The 21,632-nt window shown below is 40.7% G+C and overlaps 1 protein-coding gene and 1 long non-coding RNA gene across 4 annotated transcripts in view; both read left to right on the top strand.

Annotated features, from left to right (window-relative positions):
• The window catches only part of LOC144327978 (uncharacterized), a 78,013-nt gene extending 56,653 nt beyond the window's left edge, over positions 1 to 21,360 (top strand). The window contains exon 2 of the long non-coding RNA XR_013393165.1: positions 21,204 to 21,360. This is a non-coding gene — a long non-coding RNA (uncharacterized LOC144327978). The remainder of the gene's footprint in view (positions 1 to 21,203) is intronic.
• WT1 (WT1 transcription factor) overlaps positions 1 to 21,360 on the top strand; it is a 51,962-nt gene extending 30,602 nt beyond the window's left edge. For 2 of the 3 annotated variants that reach the window (XM_077929989.1, XM_077929993.1), the window contains 5 exons: positions 4,743 to 4,845; positions 5,854 to 6,004; positions 14,285 to 14,374; positions 17,972 to 18,064; positions 19,887 to 21,360. In XM_077929989.1, the coding sequence (XP_077786115.1) occupies positions 4,743 to 4,845; positions 5,854 to 6,004; positions 14,285 to 14,374; positions 17,972 to 18,064; positions 19,887 to 20,008 (559 nt within the window). In that variant the 3' untranslated portion in view covers positions 20,009 to 21,360. The remainder of the gene's footprint in view (positions 1 to 4,742; positions 4,846 to 5,853; positions 6,005 to 14,284; positions 14,375 to 17,971; positions 18,065 to 19,886) is intronic. The other variant, XM_077929987.1, reaches the window with a different exon arrangement.
• Positions 21,361 to 21,632: the final 272 nt, after the last annotated feature.

Below are 21,632 nucleotides of genomic sequence, written 5' to 3'. Positions count from 1 at the left end.
GTTTTTATAAATGCCATGTGGGCAGAGCAATTCTAACAAGGGACTAGGGAGATGTGGAGCGGCAAATTTACTGCTGCCTGTCCGGTTGCCTCCTGCTGGCAAGGCAGAAAGGTGGTGCAGGCAGTAGTTTTTTTGTTTTTTTGTTTTGGTGTGTCAGCTCCAGGATGGCATATCGGGAGGAGACTTGAATCTAGCAGATCCAAACTCTCTGGTACCCTCAGTCCCTGACCCCACTCACCCCCCAGAGCTTCTACTGCCCCAGAACCTGCCTCCCCACCCAACACCACTTCTCTCTGCTGGTGGAGAGGTGACTGTGCCAGCCTACTGCTTCCCCATCCTAAGTGGGGTTATGGATTTTCTCTTTTTTAAAAAAATCCAAAGCGATATACAATAAACTATATTTAAATAACTGCAGAGGTTCAAAGCCATATATTAATCATAAACCGGAACACACGAGGGCTTATCAGCAATGTTTCACACTCTTTCCAAATAGGTCATGCTGAAGTAACACAAGTTCACAGATGCACACGACCTTTTCTTTATCCTGATTTTACTGGCATGGAAGTGCATGCAGTGTTCTTTGTTCACAACAGGGCTTTCTCACCTCCTTCCTATCCCATCATAGCCTGGCATGGCTTCTGAAAAAAAGCCGGTCCTTAAAAAAGATTTTATTCAATCTAAGAAAAAGAAAAAAGAAAAAAGGAAAGGGTTCTGACCTCCCTTTGTCTCCTCAGCCTGGTCCTCAGACCCTTGTCGGCATAAAAGAGTCCATGAGAAAAGTATCCTTGAGGACTTTTATTCTTAAAAGTCTTTGTGCAAAAGCAACTGACCAACTGTACATACCAACACTACCAGCTTTCACTAACTAACTAACTAACTAACTAACTAACTAACTAACTAACCAACCAACCAACCCAACTCAGCAACAAACTAACATTTCTCACTCTATATATACAACCGCTGACTCATGCTGACCCAGCTTTATTCATATTAAAGAAACAGCGGCCATTTTAGCCGTGACAAAGGTGTCTTAAATCTATACAACACTGCCAATCTTTGACAATTACTTTCTCCCATGGTATGTAGTTTAAACACTAATGACCCAACTACATTTCCGTCATCCACTACTTTTTTCCATGGTTATGGTGGTTCCACTTGCAAAAAAAAAAAAAGAATAAGTTTTGGTTCTTCTTCAAATTGGTGACTTCCCAATATGATCAGCATGTTAAAAGGATTTCCAGAACACTGACTCCCAGCAAATGTCAAGTACCTGCCATCATAAAATTTTCTGGGAGCTGCCTGGTGCTGTTTCCAAGCCTGAATATAATTCAAATTAGAACTCAGAAGGCAAAGACTGCAATAAGCAATAGGTGCGGATCAGGATATGCCTGGGCAGAACCCCATTCCCAACTTCCCCTCCCCAGTAGAAGTGTTCTTTGGGCGTTTTGCAACAAGATTGGATGGGGTGTTGAGGGATGAAGCAGGAAGGGGGAAATGGAGGAGCTAATTTAATAGGTACAATTAGCGGAGCTCAATGAAAGCAATGGGCTTAAGAGTGCCTAACTGTTCTAGACTGTGGCACTGGCCTTGCTTGGGCAATGAGAATGCCTCAACAGAGTTTTACTTTTTCTTAAAAAAAATGTAAATAATCTTTGTAATGCATCTGCTTGGTTGTAGCATTATTACCAAAGGAAGCAGCAGTGTATATTTTTCAGTGCTATGATGACAATTGTTTTAAATAGTCACATTGAACAGTATTTCATTATTTTCCTAAATGAAAGTGGCATATTTTCTGTGCCTCACATTTTTGGCTGCTTCTCCATGCTAAAATCCTGATCTCTTTCTTGAACTGCTGTTAAGTTATGGCTTAATGTGGTATCTGTTCTGTGTAATCTCTCCCCCCCCCCCACTTCCCCCCAACTGTTTAAAAAACATCCAGGGTTGATGGTGATGAATCACTCAGTTTTCATATTTTATGCTGATGTTTGCTAACTTGCCTCTGGATTCCCTAGAAAAAGCTTAGTACATCTTTATTAACCTGGGGCTCTAGTTTATCCATCTTACGAACAATGCCAGTGCAACAAAATAAAGGTTGTGGAAGGAAGTAATTCAAGGATTCATACTTTTCAGATATCTTTTTATTGGTTTTTTTTAACAAAGTTGTCATGATTCTTCAGAGCTGCTCTGTTTTTCATCACACATTTTATTATATAAGCTATACATTTAAATAGCCTTGGATGTACTATATACTATTATGCTCAATCATTTTACATTTCTTCTGTCCCAAGGATCAAGTATTTTTTGGTCTTCTAAACAGAGATATATATAATGCTTGCTTAACATTTTGGGGGAATTTTTTTGTTTCTCGGTTGTGAATGCATCTTTTTTTAGCACTTGAAATAAGGTGTTCAAACTGTTTGAATTGGCAGTTGTGTTTTATACTGCTCTAGGCTACTGTGGGCTATTGTAGTATAATCCAGGCTGTGGGTTGTATCCAAATAAGACATACTCTGAGTAGACCAATTGAAACCAATGGACTTAAATTTATTACATCAATATCAACGGGTCTAACTTTGAGTAGGACTTAGTTGGCTACAGACTATTTATGCTGTTGCTGTTGCAAATATAGTTTTTGTCTTTTATTGATTTTAATTATTAATTCAGTATTTTTAAAATAATGTCTTGCTTGTAAGCCACCCAAGAAATTTTTATTGAAGGGCAACTTTATAAGTAATATGTAGTAGTAGTAGTAGTAGTAGTAGTAATAATAATAATAATAATAATAATAATAATAATAATAATAATAATAATATATTCATCCATACTTACATAATGCACAAAGACACATGGATGTTCTTTCATTTAGGAACAGCAGTGGAAATTTTATTGACTAGTTACATACATCTTGGGGCCCTCCTGTGGTGCTATGGTTTAGTGCATGTGGCTGTTAACCAAAAGGTTGGTGGTTTGAGCCTGCCCTGGCTGTGGGCAGGATTCCTGCACTGCAGGGAGTTGCATTAGATGACCCTCAGGGTCCCTTCCAATTTTACAGTTCTATGATTCTATAACATTCATTTTTTTCTAAAAGACTGACTGATGAGGATAAAATCTACAGTTTCTTATTGGTTAGAGAATCCATTTTTTATTCATGCCTCTTTCCTTTTCCATGTTGTTTGTGTTGGGTCATTATAATAGGATATGATATTTTGTGAGGGTTCCTTGGATTATACCAGGGGTGGAGCACTTTAGGCCTAGGGGATGAATGGGACCTTCTAGCCCTCAGGCCTCTATACAGGACACTCACCCACTGGCCGTGACCCTCAACAGCCATGCTCTGCATCTGCCACTACATATGGCTGGAATGTCCCTTGAACTGTGATAATACTTCTTGCTTGCCTGGATGGAGGATAGATAGTGGTGTGTGTGTGTGTGTGTGTGTGTGTGTGTCTAACTACATTCACTTTGACTGCTCCCACAACTGACACGCATTCCCCAGAGGTTTGCCCATGGGCAAGTAACCTAGCTTCAAGGTAAAGAAGAGTTCTGAGCACAAATGGTCCCCCCGCAAAAGGTCTCCATCTATGCCAGTAACTTCCATTCTGTGTGCTGTGCCATAAGAAACAAACTACCTGAGGCTACAGTCCTTAAAACATACTTACTAGGGAGAAAGCCACAATGAAATGTACTTCTAAACAAGCATGCATAGGATGCATAGGATATTTAATGCTGTAGTGTTTTTAACACTCAATTGGGAGCCGCCCAGAGTGGCTGGGGAAACTCAGCCAGATGGGCAGGGTATAAATAATAAATTATTATTATAATAATTATTATTGTCCTGCATATTTGCAGTCTTGCACAGTTATCTGGGAGTAAGTTCCATTGAATTTCCAATTAGGAAGCACACTGATATCAATGACTGATACAGAAGTCAAGGGATGGGTGTTGTGTAATTTCTTAACTCTTACACGACTTAAAGGTAATTTTTTTTCTTCAAGTGTAAGACTGAAATGGTTCTCCAGTTTCATTTTAGAATAAAAGTGTGTGTCTCAGCTATCAGAAGTCTGGTAAATACAGGTTTATATTTATAGAAAGTTAAATGTTGCAGGATGAAGTTCACTTATTTTTAGCCTTAAACTGAAAGTCCTAAATACTTCAAGGGAAATGTTTGGGTTGCATCCTTGCTGCACAGAGGGGGATCATTGATTTCCACAAGGTAACGATTTCCTTGTTTGTTGATTTTACTAAAGGTTAAGCTACAGTACATCTTCCAAGCTGATATGTGGGTTAAATAGTTAGGACTCTGATTTGTAATCCTATCCTGTGGCTGCACCACTGCTGTTCTTGTAAATGTCATCACTTTCTCAGTCCTATCTGGTTATATCTGAGTCATGAGGTGCTGACAAAAACCCACTGCACTTAATGTGAAACCTGAAGCATTTTGCTCATTCCAAAGATATTAGCAATAGCCAACTTGGCATTTAACTGATAAATAACTTGCACGTATCTGCTGCATTAACTTTTGCTTCTCTGTGTTCCCCCACCCCTATCTGTACTGTTTTTTTTTTCCAGTAATCAAAATTTAAAGCACTGCTTTGAAACCTATGTTTGAAACAGAATCACTAAGTTTCCATTACGTTTCCTTGGTCTATTTCATTGTTTTCAGATTGAATGAAGGCCTGTCGCTAATACTTCATCAACAGAGTATAGTTAATTTCCAACCTTTGGCCTCTCTTTATTTTCAGCCATGCAACAGGATATGAAAGTGATAACCATGCAGGCCCTATGTTATACAGCTGTGGGGCCCAGTATAGAATACACACCCATGGAGTCTTTAGAGGAATACAGGTAAGTATACTGCAGAAAATGTACAATTCTAAATGGATTTCCAGGCTGTCATTGGAAACTGCTGCTTTTAAGTTAAGAACTGGATCAGGCGATGGTCCCAGATGCCCATAGGGAGCTCGCCGGCAGGACATAAGCATGACAGGATTCTCTCCCTTCCTGTGGTTTCCAGCAACTGGCATTCAGAATAATTACTGCATCTGACCATGGAGGCAGCTATCATGGCTAGTAGCCACTGATATACTTTATCCTCCATGAATTTGCCGAATCCCCTTTTAAAGCCATCTAAATTGGTGGCCACCACTGCCTCCTGTGAGAATGGGTTCCATACTTTTAACCATGTGCTGTGTGAAGAGCTTTCTTTTGCCTGCCTTGAGTTCTCCAACATTCACCTTCATTGGAGGTCCATGAGTTCTAGCGCTTTGAGAGGGAGAAAAACTTTTCTCTATCTACTTTCTCTATGCCATGCATTATTATTTTTTACTCCTCCTCCTCCTCCTCCTCCTCCTCCTCCTCCTCCTCCTCCTCCTCCTCTTCTTCTTCTTCTTCTTCTTCTTCTTCTTCTTCTTCTTCTTCTTCTTCTTCTTCTTCTTCTTTTACACTTCTATACAGGATCTTTTCTCCACTGTTCCACTGCATCAGTAATAAACTCAGTGAGAAACTATTGGCTGACTTAAAGAAAAAGAAACAACAGAAATAATTTTCTTTAGAACAAGCTACAATATTCCTCTAAATGGGAAACTTCAAAGTGGCATTGCACTTTCCTAAATATTAGATCTGGCATGTCAGATGACATGTGATTATTAACTGAAATTTTCATTTTTCGCTAAGCAGTAATATGTTAAAGCTTGTTTTACAGGAAGGAGAAAAAAAGATGAATAAACAAATTAAATATATATTAATTACAATTTTTTGAGTTTAAGGTAGTATAATTGGAGCAGTTATTGCATGCACTGCTTCCAGTTCTGAAAACTGGTCATATAATAATCCAAATTCTTAATGCCATTATAGGATGTGAGACGAGTACCTGGAGTAGCTCCTATGATTGTTAGATCAGCAGGTGACACAAATGAGAAAAGACCTTTCATGTGTGAATACCCTGGCTGCAATAAACGATATTTCAAACTGTCTCATCTGCAGATGCATGGAAGAAAGCACACAGGTAAGTATTTTAATGGATTGCAAAATTGTCCCTAGTTAGAAGTCTGATTCTGTGCTTTGGTGTTTACTGTACTGGGAATTGAACCCATTCATATAAAATGGCTATTTACATACCAACAGCAAAAGCAAGTGCTGATTTGCATAAAATTCGCATAGGTTTGTAGGTATGCAAATTTATATACAAATTCATATGATTTAAATAGAAATACAGTATATATAATGGGAAACACTATGACTAGGTGACCTTTGGGCCTTCTTACTGCTGATGGGGAACCTCAAGGAACTACTATGGTTTTTAATTAAGACTTGGAGTAGACACTTAATAATAATATAATAATAATAATAATAAATCTTTATTGTCATTGCCCCCTCTCGGGGACAACGAAATTACTTGGCTGCTCCATCCACCCAGGTAGGGCACTCCACACAAAATCAAAACAACTATAAAAACACTAATTAAAACAATACAGTATAATACAGCAAGGAAGATTAGATGACTTTCAAAGTCCAGGCTTCCCATTCAGGGCCAAGATCGCTCTGGAGAAGAAGCTGTTCTTAAGACGGCTCGTTCTTGTCTTCATCGTCCTGTATCTCCGTCCCGACGGCAGGAGCTCGAAGAGACAGTGACCAGGATGCGATGGATCTTTTACTATGTCCAGTGCCTTCCTATGGCACCTTGTGGCATAAATCTGCTCTAAGGTGGAGAGTGGGCAGCCAACAATGCTCTCTGCTGCCTTAACAACTCTGCACAACCCCATCCTGTCCTGGGTAGTACAGCTTCCGTACCACACACATAAGCCATAAGTGAGCACGCTCTCAATGGCACAGTGATAGAAGGCAAGCAGCAGTTTCTGCGGAAGATGATTTTTCCTTAGAATTCTCAAAAAGTACAGTCTCTGCTGCGCCTTCTTCACAAGCCCCCTTGTGTTGACACTCCAGGACAGATCCTCTTGTAATTCAATGCCCAGAAATCTGAACGTTGTTACCCTCTCCACACAGACCCCATCAATCAAAAGTGGCTGGACATTGCTCTTCTGTCTCCTGAAGTCCACCACAAGCTCCTTTGTCTTCCTTGTATTTATGAGCAAGTTGTTAGCTCTACACCACTCTGTCAGCCGCTTCAAGTAGAAGACTCCTTCAGACAGTGGAATACATGACCATGCTGTGTTCATAATCCCTCCAACATGGGGCATTTTAGGGTCCTTGGGCTAAAAAGAGCAAGATAGTCCTTCACTGGTCACCTCTAATAGGGATGCAGTGTGTGTGTGTGTGGTTGCTTCGCACATACAGCACAATTGAATGACTACCTTATTTGTCAGGCATGGCCTCACAAGTCTTGAAGGGTTTTTTTTAAGGAACAAAATGCTTCTGTATATCATTCCAAATTAATGATTTGTATGTGATGTTTTTCCAGTGAATTGTGCTTGATAATACACACACACACACACACACACACACATGGGAGTGGATCTGGATGTGCTCCATAAGATTCCTCTTTCTCATCACCTAGATATTTATACATGACTGGCTCATTACATTTCCTGCAGACTGCTCACTCAGATAGTGTTACCCACAGTTGGATTAGAAAACATGCAGAGCTCGGATAGAAAAATTTGGAATTCATATCAGCATTTCTTAATGTTTCAACACAGCTTTTGCTGACTTCTCATGTGCCCTTTAACTGCTTATTGAGTGCTTTGCTGGTTATTAACAATACCATTAACTGAAACATATAATAATAAAAGGCATCTGGTTGATTTGGAGCATTAGGAAGCTGAGAAATACAATGGGGGGAAAGCAATATAAACAATACACTGAATTAAGTGGTAAGATTTCATGGAGCTTTCAATCACCATTAACATGACCCAGCAACTATGATTTGTGTTTTTGAAGGTTTTTTGGAAATTGGTGTATGGTTTGGGAGTCTGGAAGGAATGCAATTTCGCGCTTTCTAGCCAAAATGACCCCTCACCTCTTTCCCCCATGCACTGTTCCAGGGATTCGCCTAATCCCACCCCCCAGATGAAGGGGGGTAGCCCTATTGCACAAACAGAAGTCCTTATGCACTGACGTGACTCATTAGTAGAATGCCACTCTTAGTTTTTTAATCAGTGAAGTGTACTACTTTGTACCCATCGGAGTTTTCTTCTCAGCAAAACTGTAAAAATGTTTTGCACAGAACAAACAACCATATAACAGGCACAGTTCTTGCAACATTTTTTCTACTTTTGAAAAGCAAAATTTCATTACTTTAACAAATTTATATTAAAGATTTTGTTTGGAAAGTCATGGCTCCTTCTCCAGGGAAGGATACAGAGTGTGGAAATTAAACAACCGTCTCTTCTTCAGAACATTTGCATAAGTCACTGTCACAAACCTGATGACCTGGAGCAGCTCACCCCAGTTCATACTGGGTCTTGTGGTTTTTATTACACATTCTTTCCTGACTAGGCCATTTTGTTCCCACCATCACTGTAGACTGGTCTCTTCCAATTAAAGGATTGCCTTTAGAGTTAGCTTATGAAGTTGTTCATTGTGAGCACGCACTCTCTGGGTGTGCAGTCTTTCCAACCTCATCCAGTACCCCATTCCTCTTCAGAACAATAATGTTTTTCAAGGCCCATGGATATATTCATGAACTTGGAGAACTATACCAGTTATGAGGTATTATACTCTGAGAGAAAAAGTATCAGCACATATAAACCCTTCTGTAAACTTGATGCCAACTTTTCAGCTCTGGCTATACATTAGGATGACTACATGGTAGCTTGAATGACAGCCTACACCTGCTGAAAAGCCATTTTATACACAGGTATTAAAGGTGCAGGAGGCACATCTTCCTTTTCTGGTCACCCTATGCTGCACTGATGCAAGTTGCTGAGCTTGCTGCAAGCACGCATGCACATACCAAGCTAAGCTACAGATCAGCATTCCCATAATTACACACTGATTACACATAACAGACAGCATCTCCTTGGTATGACTGGTTTCTCGCTCCCCTCCTATAAGAAAAACATTCTTGAAGATGCAATTGTGCTTCATGACTCTTTTCCAATCAGGCAAATGGGTGGAATTCAACATTGAGCTAATACAATTGTTCCATCAATGCAAGCATTTCTGCTTGCTAGACTGAAGGACCTCTGCTCTTCTCTTCCTGTGAGCTGTTCTGGAGGTTCTCCTGACTCTCCAGACCTGATGGGAGTGGAGAGGAGAAGAGGGGAAATCTCCATCATGCTGGTGAAACTCATTGCCCTGCTTCCCACTAGCACAATTCTTTAGCAGAATCTGGCCCCAAGTCTTTTGCACCTTAGATTTGGGACCAGACAGTGGGAAGATAGCTGTGAAGATGAACCTTCCGTGTGTTTTCCTAATTACCAAAGGCAAAAGGGGCAGGAAAGGAGCTTACTGGTGATCAGTATGGGGATGTCCCTTAAACTTCACTTTTCCGGGCCCTTATCAGTCTGCTGCCTCAACAGAATAGAATGAAGTGGTTTAACCTTGAGGAGAAACGAGTGGGAGACAGCTCTCTGGGGAACAACTGCTATTTCCTGGAATGTATGCACCGAGTGTAATCTTGAGGCCAGTTTAAATTTATAGATAGCTAGTGTATAAAAAAAGTATCATGAATGGGGTTTTCTACATAACCACAAAGCTCTTTGGAAAATAAATACACATGGTCTTTCTTCCTGTAAATGTTTCATAGCTGGTTTATCAGGTATTCCCCATTGAGTGACTTTCCACAAGTTTCTGTTGCTTACATTTTCAGTGGTGATGATATCTGTCTTCACCTTTTTGGAAGGAGATGGGAATAGGTTTTCTGATGTTCAGCACATTAAATTTACCATGCTATAAGAATAATTTGTGCACCCAAGCATGAATGCACAGTAGCAGCAGTCTGCATTATGGATAGATATGTGGTGGTCACCCTTAATCTATGGCTTTCAGTAGGTCAGATGTTGCTCATCTAGTCCCCTTGTGTGCTGCTGAGCAGGTGCTTTCTATGAGCCCAATCTGTGTTGGAAAGTGTGCTTCTGGCATCTCATATCTCAGCATGTGTCTGAATCAATCCTGATGTTTACTAGAAATTCATAGGTAGCTAATTATAGGGAGGAGGGCAGTAGCCCAGTGGCAGAGCACATACTCTGCAAGCAAAAGGCCCCCGTCATTTCTGCATAATGACACTTCACTCCAAATCTCCTAATGACAGCTCCCAGGGGCTTCATATAGGTGTTACAAAGCACGGGGCACAATATGTAACCTTGCAGGACACCACAGGGCAACTCCCATAGCACTGTCCTAAATTCTTAACCCTTATTTCAGGACACAAACTGCATCGGAAGCATAACAAGATGCCCCATGTTATCATTCAACAAAGTGCTTGGGACCTAGCATACTTCTTACACTGAATAAATATCAGATAATAGTAGCGATAGCTCAAGACGAACACACAGAAGCTATAAGATTTGTAACAATGCCAAAAGCCATTCACACATTGTACATGGTTTGCTATTCAGCATATAATTCCTGACAAGGGAACTGTATGACACCCATGTTTGTATTTATGGGTGTAAACTTGAAACATCTTAGGCATATAGGGTCGCATCTGACTAAGTCATACTCAAGAACAGTGCTTTTTTCCTATTAAAATATTTAGGGATACTGTACTCTCATTTTGTCTCAAGAAAACACCATTTTATAGTTCAAAAATAAATACAGTACAAAGATTCACAAAATGTTTAGGGGTATGTATACCCCTGCATACCCCCAGAAAAAGCATTGCTCAAGAGTAGATCCACTGAAACTAGTGGAGGTCAATTGATTTTAATGGATTTTAATGGATTGAGCATAATGGATCTACTTTGAGTATGGCCTAGTTGGATACAACTCATAAAGTGTGATGAGGTCCCTGGGTTATTGAAACTTTCTTGATTACATAAGTGGCTTCATGCATGTTTTACATCAAAATCTAATGTGATTTCCTACAATGATGAAAGTTTCTATTCGGAAATGCAGAGACATGTGAAGATAGTAAGATACTGAAAACGGTAAACGACATATTCTGTTTGAAAACATTCCCACACATAGATGAATGACAGCAGAGGTCTGTAGCAGATGGTTGCTGTAGCTTAACTTGAGAAAGATATAACAGTTCCAGTAAGCCTGATAATAACAGAAGACCTTTGTTTGCAATGTGGAAGCAGTGTGAAATGTATCACTTCATGCTGCTCAAATGCTCATGCTTTAGAACTGCGTTTGCACTGAACTTTGGAGACTACAATCTGCTCAGTGCATTGTGTTCCACCAGCATTCTCTGCCTTAAATCTGCCAAGGCTTCAGCCTTCCTCACAATCAGTTTTAAGGCACAGCAATTCCTACGGGAGACCTTGTGGCCAGATTTAAAAGGAACCGTTTTAAACACATGTGACAAATATAACTTTTTGAATAAATAAATTAATCTGAATGGACGTGGAAACAACCCATTTTGGGTTTTAAAAGCCAGTAAACTCCTTTGGGTGACTTCCACAGGAAGCTATAAAGATTCTCTTACAGATATCCAACAGAAACGTTTAGATATTGAACTCCTTGCTTTCAGTGTAAATGTGAAAGAGCAGTTAATATGGGTGATGTCGCTTGTCATTTGGAAAAGACATAACGATGTTTCAAAGCAGTTGCTTTATGGCATGCTAGCAAAAACAACTCTTTTTAATAGGAATAAACCTAGTTTACAAAAGACTCATATAGCATCTTGAATAAACTAGAACTGATTCAGTGTTTATTAGTCCTGAAGAAATGTAGAAATGCATGCCACTATGCAGGATTCTTAGCTGTGTGGTCAGAGCATATGCTTTGCATGAACAAGGTTCCAAGCCAAATCACTAGCATCTCTAGAAGATGAAAGGGATGCAGGGGAACCCAGCCTGAAACTCACTGTCACTCAGAGGAAGTCTGCTTTGCATTTGTAACAAGCTAGTCCTTTAGGGACGCGGGTGGCGCTGTGGGTAAAAGCCTCAGCGCCTAGGGCTTGCCGATCGAAAGGTCGGCGGTTCGAATCCCCGCGGCGGGGTGTGCTCCCGTTGCTCGGTCCCAGCGCCTGCCAACCTAGCAGTTCGAAAGCACTCCCGGGTGCAAGTAGATAAATAGGGACCGCTTACTAGCGGGAAGGTAAATGGCGTTTCCGTGTGCGGCTCTGGCTCGCCAGAGCAGCTTCGTCACGCTGGCCACGTGACCCGGAAGTGTCTCCGGACAGCGCTGGCCCCTGGCCTCTTAAGTGAGATGGGCGCACAACCCCAGAGTCTGTCAAGACTGGCCCGTACGGGCAGGGGTACCTTTACCTTTAGTCCTTTAGCGTGGCAGCACCTGAACTTTGGAACTCCCTGCCTATTGATATTAGGCAGTCACCATCATTACCCTTTTAGATGCCTGCTGAAAATGTCAGCTTTGGCAGGCCAATCCAGACACAAGATTGTGTTACACCTGCTCTTAAATCTGATTCATATGTTTTATTGTGCTTTATTGTTTTTAGATTTTTTTATTCCTTTTAAAAATGAGTATAATATGTTTTCATTTTATTTTTAATCTTCTTTAAAAAAAATAACCACAGAGGTGTTTGCTCCCCTGGGCTCCTTTGGGAGGATGGATGGGATATAAAAGCAACAAAATGAATAAACTGTGCTAGATGCACCCATGTTCTGACTCAATAAGACAGGTTCATATGCATTCCTCTGTTTCTGAACATCTGAATTGACCATTGACTATAAATATCTTACCAATGCACATTTGCCTGTTTTGCTTCAAATGCAAATTTTTTTGTATGCTGTTTTCCTTCTTTGCCATCAAAATATTGAAAAGTTGGGACATTACAAGTATAAGCACATGGCATTTCTGCCTCAAGAAAACTTGTATGAAATGACTTATTGTGACAGAGTGAGGCATGTATAGAGTTATTTCCTAAGCCTTTTGCCCGCAAAGGGTCAGAACAAAGACTGCCACCACTCTGGATGTTTATCTGGCCTCTATAGAAAGCCCTACTAAAATCTCATATGAATCGAAACCCCAGTATTTTTTTTAAAAAATTGCTAAATCATTTGGAAGGTTCTATTAGACATGGTTTCTTACTTGCCAGTCGCAGCTACAATTCTTTATGCTGAGAAATGGAGATTGAGCAATGAAGCACCCATAGAAGAATTCAGGAGGATGCCCTTATGGCAAAGTTGACATATTTTACTAGATCTAGAGAACAAAATCAAAATCACAGATAGGACAATTTTGGGGCAAGATGAAGGCATGGCCTTTCTTCCAACAAATGTTATGGTCTCACAATCTATTAATGTTGGAAGAAAATAAGCATATTATTTATGTAACTTTATCCTTAGTTATTTTTGGTAAATTGCCCCTTGTGATCTTGAATTATTAATCACTTCCAGTACATGTTGACCTTCTCCAAAAATAAAAAATAAAATAAACCAAAATCAAAACAAAGCATGGGCCCACCTGCGACTTTGGTAGACAGTGACTGAATAGTCTCAAAACATAAGATGCAATTAAGAAGTAACAAGAGTCCTGGTCATGGAATGGGCTATGAATCCACAGAAGCTCCTGTTCAATGTGATTCCCCCTTACACTGCTGTCTCCAGTAACACCTCTCACTCTCATTTGGAAGGTTCCCTCTTCCTCCGAGCAGATTTAAGGGGGCTCAAAGGCCTACTGCAGGCAAAAGGGTGAACTGGAAGAAGTCACCTTCTCCCCACCATTCAATGGACCTTCATTCATGCTTCGCTTGGATCCAGCCCACTGAAAGCCCCATTATGCAATCGAAAGTCCTCGTGCAAGTCTTCTGCTGCCGGGGTTGGTTTGGAAAATCCCACCCTTGGTACTTTAAATCTACAAGGTTGTCAGAACAGCTTTTAAACTGATTTCTGATGGCAGAAAACTGACAGAATCTGACAAACATCTGTTTCAGGATTATCATTCCTAAAGGAATTTTAACTTACTTTGCATTAAGTACCCAGATGGGGTAACTGCAGTATACATAAGTTGTCGTATCCATATACTGGTAGCAAAATAAACTGCTTTGCCACAGTTCAGATGTGACTGCATACCCAATTCTTTCCATGCAGAGATTTTCCTTGAAAATGACTTATATAAAGCACCCCTGCTACAACACAGATATATTCACCTGCTTTAAATGTGTATGTGATTGAAAATTGTTCTAGTGTGTTCGTATGGGCTTTTATTTTCCAACTTAATTCACCTTTTTCAAATGAAACTTGTTCTCCCTAAGGTGAAAAACCGTATCAGTGTGACTTTAAGGACTGTGAACGAAGATTTTCTCGTTCAGATCAACTCAAACGACACCAAAGACGACATACAGGTTTGTTGCATGCCTTGGCTTTTGAAATTTGTAGCAGTTTGCAGTTTCCATAACCTAGAGTATGAAAACTTGAATTCTAATTCCTTTCTCTCCTCCTTGCCCCTGTAATTCAGGATTATGGGCTCACGTGTCATCAATTGTTTGGATACATTCAAATTTAAACGGCAAAAAAGCAGTTTATTGAACATATGCAGTGGATATTTTCATGTATCATTAAAATTGTGGCATAGCTAGCAACACTATCACTTCTGTTTTGAGGAGAAGCAAAACGATTTGTGCTTTTGGTACATATTGTTAGATGCAGGAGAATCCAATTGTTTTTAAGATGCAAAGAACAAATATGTTGTCCATTGATACAGGTGATCCTGATGAATAATCCGGTGAAAGGGCTTATGCAAACTTCACTAAGTAGAAACATAGTTATTTGGAGAGCCGTTACATGCATTTATACATTTTATTTACATGCATAATTTATAATATATTATTAATGCAAACTGAATGCCTGATGATTTTGATGTCTTTATTCTGGAATTGTTAAATCAGTTGTGAAAAGCCTCTTGTTTGTGTCTCAGTATTTCAAACAAAGCAGCAGATAATATTGCTATTTTGCTTCCTTGGTTTTCTTGACAACAGGGATGGGGAAACTTCATCAGATCAAGGATCATGCTTCCTGACAGGCAATCTTCTGGGGGACACATGCCAGTGGTGGGGACGGCCAGGCACAAAAGTGGGTGGCTCAATGGGTGTGACTCGTGCCTTTGTGTAGTAGGTCACATGCAAGCTATGCAAAAGTCAGAGAGACCTTTCATCAGAGATGGCTGCTTCTTCAGCTGTGACTGTTCCTGTACAGAGATAGCCTAGCCACAGTGATCCATGCGCTGGTAACCTCCAAGCTGGACTACTATGCTGAATTAAACATGACAAAACATGACTACTAGGTTTTTAATGGGTACAGCCAGAGCAATTTATATTACACCTATTTTGGAAGACCAGTATTGGTTGCCTATTTCCACCTGAGCCCAATTTAAAATCCTGGGGCGTATTTTTGAAGAAAGTAGGAACCTGTGAGCTGCCAGTCTAATTTGATCCAACAGGCTAGTTTGGTTCATGAGGTGGCATTTGTCAGCCCAAACATCCAGCTGCCAATCACCTGACACTGGGTGCGCTTACTGTGGCCATCAGGAGTGAATTTTGTGCAAGATGCACTTTTCATGGCACTGTACATTGTTAACTTTCAGCTGCCCTGAAGCCCTCAATTTCAAAGGCTGGTTCTAGGAACCATTTCCATTTGGCACCATTTTCAGCTGCTCAGAGCAGTACACTGTCAGGAGCACAATACAGAACATCTGGTGCAGTACTCTTAACATAGCTACACTGAAGCTGCCTTCTCACCAGTTAGAAAAATCATCTCATCAGTTAGAAAAAGTAAGGACCCCCCCTTCTGTTCTCTCCATTTCCCAGTTAGTAAACATGCACACACACTCTTTTAAGAGTTAGTAGAGGTGAAGTTATGGTTCAAATTTGTTTGGCCAGAATGATGTGGAAGTAGCAGCGCTTTGATTGGATTGGTTTGAAAATCAAATCATACTTAGGATAGTCCTATCCCAATGGTCCTGTGAATGGGCAATAATCCTGAGCATTTTATATGTTTGTTTTAAGAAATAATGAGAACATTTGCTAATGCAGAACATTCTGTACCAAATTTTGGAATCTCTGGAGTTAACATATATAGGGTTGTACCCAGTAGTGCCTTTGGCTTAGTGGAGGCATCACTAGCCATAGATTTGGGGGCTTGATGCAGTCACCAAGCAAATTTTGGGGGACCCCAAAGACCCCACATATTTTGTGTTGTGCCAGAAAGAAAAATTAAGAAAGAAACAGTGATGTGGTGGATGGTGAAGTTTAACTGCCTCTGTCCAGCCCAACATTCTTGATGGTGATACAATCCAGCCCCTCCTCAGTCATCAGAACAATCATGTGATAAGTAGGAAGGGGGCAATAATCCCCCCAGCTAATCTACAGGGGGATGTGCCCTGTGCATTTGCAAGTGAGAGTGCGGGGCAGCCACACCAACTTTCAATTACACCCACAAGCAGGGGCATACCTGGGGGTTACTCAGGTTGGCCCCTCCCAAGGGCGCAGGCCCAGGGAGGTGCAAAAAGTGTCTTGGAGTGACTAAAAGCCCACCTGCCCATCTGCATGCTCCCTGGGCAGGACTTCCACTACTCCGGATGGCCAGGTGAGACACGCAGGCTCCTCTGAGCACCTTGGCAGAAGAATTTGGTCACTGGTGTGGACCATCACAACATCTCTGCAGGGGCCCCAACCCAATTGGCTGGGGGTACTATTAGAAGTTTGAGTGGAGCACCCAGCAGGGCTTGGAGGGAAGAAAGCTAAAGAGAGTGGGTGAGAGTTGCAGAAGGAGGAAAAAGGGAGGGAGGGAGGAAGAAGGACGCAGAAGGGAAAGCAGTGCGGGGAGGGAGGGAGGTGAACCGATGGAGGAGGAGGATGTGGGGAGGTGGAGCAGACACAATGGAGATGGCCATGGAGGAAATCACTGGAGGAGTGCAGAAGGCAACAAAAAGTAAACTTTTTGAGTTTCTGGTCCATGGTCTCTCCCGGCTTTGGAGGAACCAATGTATCTCCTACCAAGGGTGCAAGGGATGGATGGGTGGATAGGTGCTGATACAGCTCCTTGCAAAGGGCGCAAGAGAGCCTAGGTATGTAGCTACCCACATGTGGCATGTGCCCCTCTCCCCAGGTTGGTCAAGGATGAATGTATCCCTCAGACAAAAAAGGTTAAGTACCCTTGCTTCAATGGGTAGTGTGCCATCCAGTTTCTCCAATTTACTTCAGCACTCCATGCCATATTCCATACTATCCCAGAAGTCTCCAAACCCTCAGGAGCAGCTTTTTGGAAGGGATGGGGGAACTTAACCAGGTAGGGAGTGAATAAAAGAAAAGAAAATGCATTGGTTTGTGGAAGTGCTTTCTGCTAGGGGAAATACACCGTTAAACATTTTTTTTTGTGGGCATCAAACATTTTGTTAACAAATATTAAAACTTTAGGCTTGGTGATGAAGGACATGGAATATTGTGCTTAGCTTTATGGTTGGTTAGCTCTTTTGTTGGTTAGCATATCATTTTGTGGATATAGAAAGTAAATTTCCTAGGTTAAAGCACATAATTGATGGACCTTTTTTTTAACGTGTTAGGAAAATATGTAGAATATTGAACAAAAGTAAATTTCAAATTTAAATGAAATAATGCCCCAGCACCAGAGGATGTTCCTCATTTGCTACTTTTCAAGTTACAAATCTGGTAGGGAGTTCATCCTTACCTGCTTTGCCAGGAACAAAGGCACTGTGAAAGCACTAACTGGTGAAAGAGGGTTGAAGAAGGGTTATGAAGTTGAGAAGCCTGATTAATGACCTTTGGGATGTGTAGGCATGTGCAAAGAGAAAGATTAATTTTGGTAACTATTAAACAACAAACGCAAAGCAAAAATCCATAGTTTGGAGGTCATAAGCAACTGGTGTCCCTCACTTCTCTGAAAAGGTATTGGAACATGGGACTAGACTTCTTTTATCTATTTAGGTGTGAAACCCTTCCAGTGTAAAACCTGTCAGAGAAAGTTCTCCAGATCTGACCACCTGAAGACTCACACCAGGACTCATACAGGTAAAACAAGTGCGTATACTTTTATTCCCATTTATATTTTTAAATTTATTTTACCTGAATTGATTTTGCTATGTTTTAAATGTGTATGGTAGTTCCAGGAAATTAGTGAATGTCATAAGAGGCATGGGTTAGAGTTATCACTATCACATGGTGGAAAAGTAAAACTCAAATAAGGGTGCAAAATATAAACAAATGCTGAAAGGTTTAGAGCTTTTCTAGGTGATATCGGCACTTTTCTTTTGGTGCTATATGGAGATGTGCTAAACAAGTGATCCTGCTTAGTCCATCCTATGAAGCTTCGTGTGCCTTCACCTGAACATTAAGTATTTGAAAAATAGTGAGAACTGCACTGAAGCTGGAGACTGTATGATCATATTTTGAAAGGAATGTAAAAATTATCTGCTGCTTTCATTAATGGGTCATCTACAAAAAATTCTTAGAAGTTTAGAGTGGTGTTGCCACTGCAAATAATCAATCCCCCTCTTTGTATATCTCTGTCAGGACCACAGCTTGGCAGAAGAGGAGATTTAGCTTTCCCCCTGCCCCATTTTCTTGTAAAAAATCATATCCCGCAATACATAGCTTCTGTTTGTCCCCAAAGCTGCCATTTTCTGCAGCTCTGGAGGCAAGTTGCAGCTTCAGGTACGGGCAGTTTTCAGCAGCGCAGGATTGCCGCCAGAGGAAGAGTTAAACCCTACTCCCTTGTGCTAAAGTGCTGATCTGAATTGTGGCCTTGGTGCTGCATGAGATTAGTGTCAGATTTAGGGTGCTGCAGGCGGTTTTTCTGCACAGGGAACTGAGGCGAGGGGCACTAAATAATAATAGTAATTTGAAAGAACCAATATTTATAAGCATACCCTTTAAGATCCATAAAAAGCCACTGAACCAAAAGTAATTATTGTGAAATATCAGAAATAGAGGGTGGCGGCGGCAGTTTTTGTCCTCGCTTAGGGAACCATATTACCAAAGTTTGCCTCTGATGAGGTTCAAATACACCATTAACATAGAACGTAGTCCGCTTCTGAAAACTGCAGTGCAGAGAGTACTAGTTATGCCACTTTTGTGCTGATCTATTCTTTTGAGGTCGGTTGCCTCTTCAGTACTGTTGTGTTATCATACTATTGTGTTCATTGCTGAAAGTTGGTGGGGTTGGGATGGCTGCCTTCTAATGTGAAAAGGAAGCTGAAACTGGCTTAGCCAAGAGTAGAAGTTGACCATTCCTTTGTTTAAAAGTGAGTGGCACTTCTTAAAGATTATTGTTGATTTTTGTTTTTATTGTTTAATGGTAATTATCTGTAAGCTGCCTTGTGAGCATTTCCCCATAAGGGCATATAAATCTGTAAACAAACCAAAAACAAATAACTGCTTTAAACTACATGATAACAGGAGAATATTATTCCATAAGTCTCAGTTCTGTATAGATTCTGAATGTTCATTTCCCATTGAAAATAATAATAGAAGCTATTGCCCAGAGTATGATATATAGGAGGATGAAGCAGCTATCCTGCTGAAGCAAACTAGATCTACTCCTGAGCATTGCCTGAATGGAAGATCTGTTGGAGGCATAAATAAGGCACTCTGAGCTTTTTTGGAGGCAGAGAATGATGGAAACATAATTAATATTTTTTAATGAAAAGTAATAGAAGCTAAAAGCACAATCCATCTCCCTTTGAAATCACTAGGCTAGATTCCAAAGACCTTGATGGAGCACCATATACTTAAAAGTTAGGGACACTCTTCTATTGACATTTTCTATATGCAAAGAAGGGATGGGCCTAGATGATAAAAATTCATCCTGTGACAGTTTAATAACTCTGTGTTTTGTTGACAGGTGAAAAGCCTTTCAGTTGTCGGTGGCCCAGCTGTCAAAAAAAATTTGCTCGGTCTGATGAATTGGTCCGTCATCATAATATGCACAACAGGAACATGACTAAACTTCAACTTACGCTTTAGATGTTTCACACTGTCTGTACAAACCAGATGGACCCTATGAACTACTGCAAACATTTCAACCATTGTCTGTCGAATCTTTAGGAAATCTCAGATGCCTTCATAATGCGGTTGAGACAAGTTAACTAAACTGTAGGATAATGTTCAGTATAGGCCTCTGCTTGGAATTTTGAACCTTCCTATTCCAAAACCTTGATTTGTAACATTATTATAGAATTACAAGTTGACTATGTTATACTTTAAATATTACGATAGACTTTAGCTATGTATATTTGTTCTTTCCTTAAAAGGTTTTGTACTTTTTATTTCTTACTTGAAATTTGCAAGTGCAAGCTAGTGCTTTGTCATGCTCATATATAAATGATTGGTATGTTTGAAAGTCTGTTCCATGTATACTGTGTGCTTACTGCAAACACTGACGTTTCAAAATACTGATGCAGTCCTGTACAAATATTGAGTCAATTTTAGTAATCTTTGTACTGCCCAAATGGGATAATTTTATATCGTTCTGTGAATCAACCATTCCAATATCTTGCTTGCATTCCTCAGAGTTGTGGGTGCTCTAGTAGTTTCTTCTTTGCATTCCTCAGAGTTGTGGGTGCTCTAGTAGTTTCTTCTATGCACATGCAATTCAGCTGGGGGTTGGATGCACACCTTGATGTACACCAGAGCCCCACAATTCACATAGGCTTGTGCAGTTCCCACAATAGTTTACTCTGAAGAGAGGGAAAACAAAGGGACCAGTGTGGCTGGTTTCAGAAAGTCAATAAATAGATGTATATGGGAGAGGCCAGGACTGCACAACGCCTTTCCACAACCTGTGCATGCTCAGTTTAAAGTCTGCACAGAACCGATGAGCATATAAGTATATATGAATAGGCTTCTCTATGTCTGATCGGGAACCTTCATTTTTCAAGATTCCTGTTCAAGTGGAGAGAACCCTATACAGTGGTATAGTCATATGTGTTATGCAGACTGGTACAGTGATACCTCGGGTTAAGTACTTAATTCATTCCGGAGGTCCGTTCTTAACCTGAAACTGTTCTTAACCTGAAGCACCACTTTAGCTAATTGGGCCTCCTGCTGCTGCCGCGCCGCCGGAGCACAATTTCTGTTCTCATCCTGAAGCTAAGTTCTTAACCCTAGGTAATATTTCTGGGTTAGCGGAGTCTGTAACCTGAAGCGTATGTAACCCGAGGTACCACTGTAATTGAATGTGCCTTAGGCAGGAGCAACATTTAAATGAGAGATGCTTCTTGTCTTCCTAAGCAGCCACGATGTGAGTCATCTGACTCCCATATTTAGGTGCCAGCCACCACTGAGCACAATATTTTTTGCACCCCAATGACTTGGTTTTTAACCAACCCCATCGTCTTGCTATTGGAGACTCTCTTTCTCCTCCCCTATTGCCTTGATGAAGGGCAATAGAAAGAAGTGCTGGTATACTTGCAGTCTTCTAAGGAAGCTCAAACAATATGTTGCATTGGACTTTCCCTTCCCATAGGAGACTATGAGAGAGAGACTATGAGAGTGTGTACGATCTGCAAGATCACTAGCTTTGCTACTAAAACTGGTAAAGTTAGAGGAACTGATATTTTTCTATACTGAAAATGAAAATCTTGCATTG

Source organism: Podarcis muralis, chromosome 1 (assembly GCF_964188315.1).
Source record: "Podarcis muralis chromosome 1, rPodMur119.hap1.1, whole genome shotgun sequence".
Taxonomy (NCBI): domain Eukaryota; kingdom Metazoa; phylum Chordata; class Lepidosauria; order Squamata; family Lacertidae; genus Podarcis; species Podarcis muralis.
This window is presented reverse-complemented; position numbering and strand designations above follow the sequence as displayed.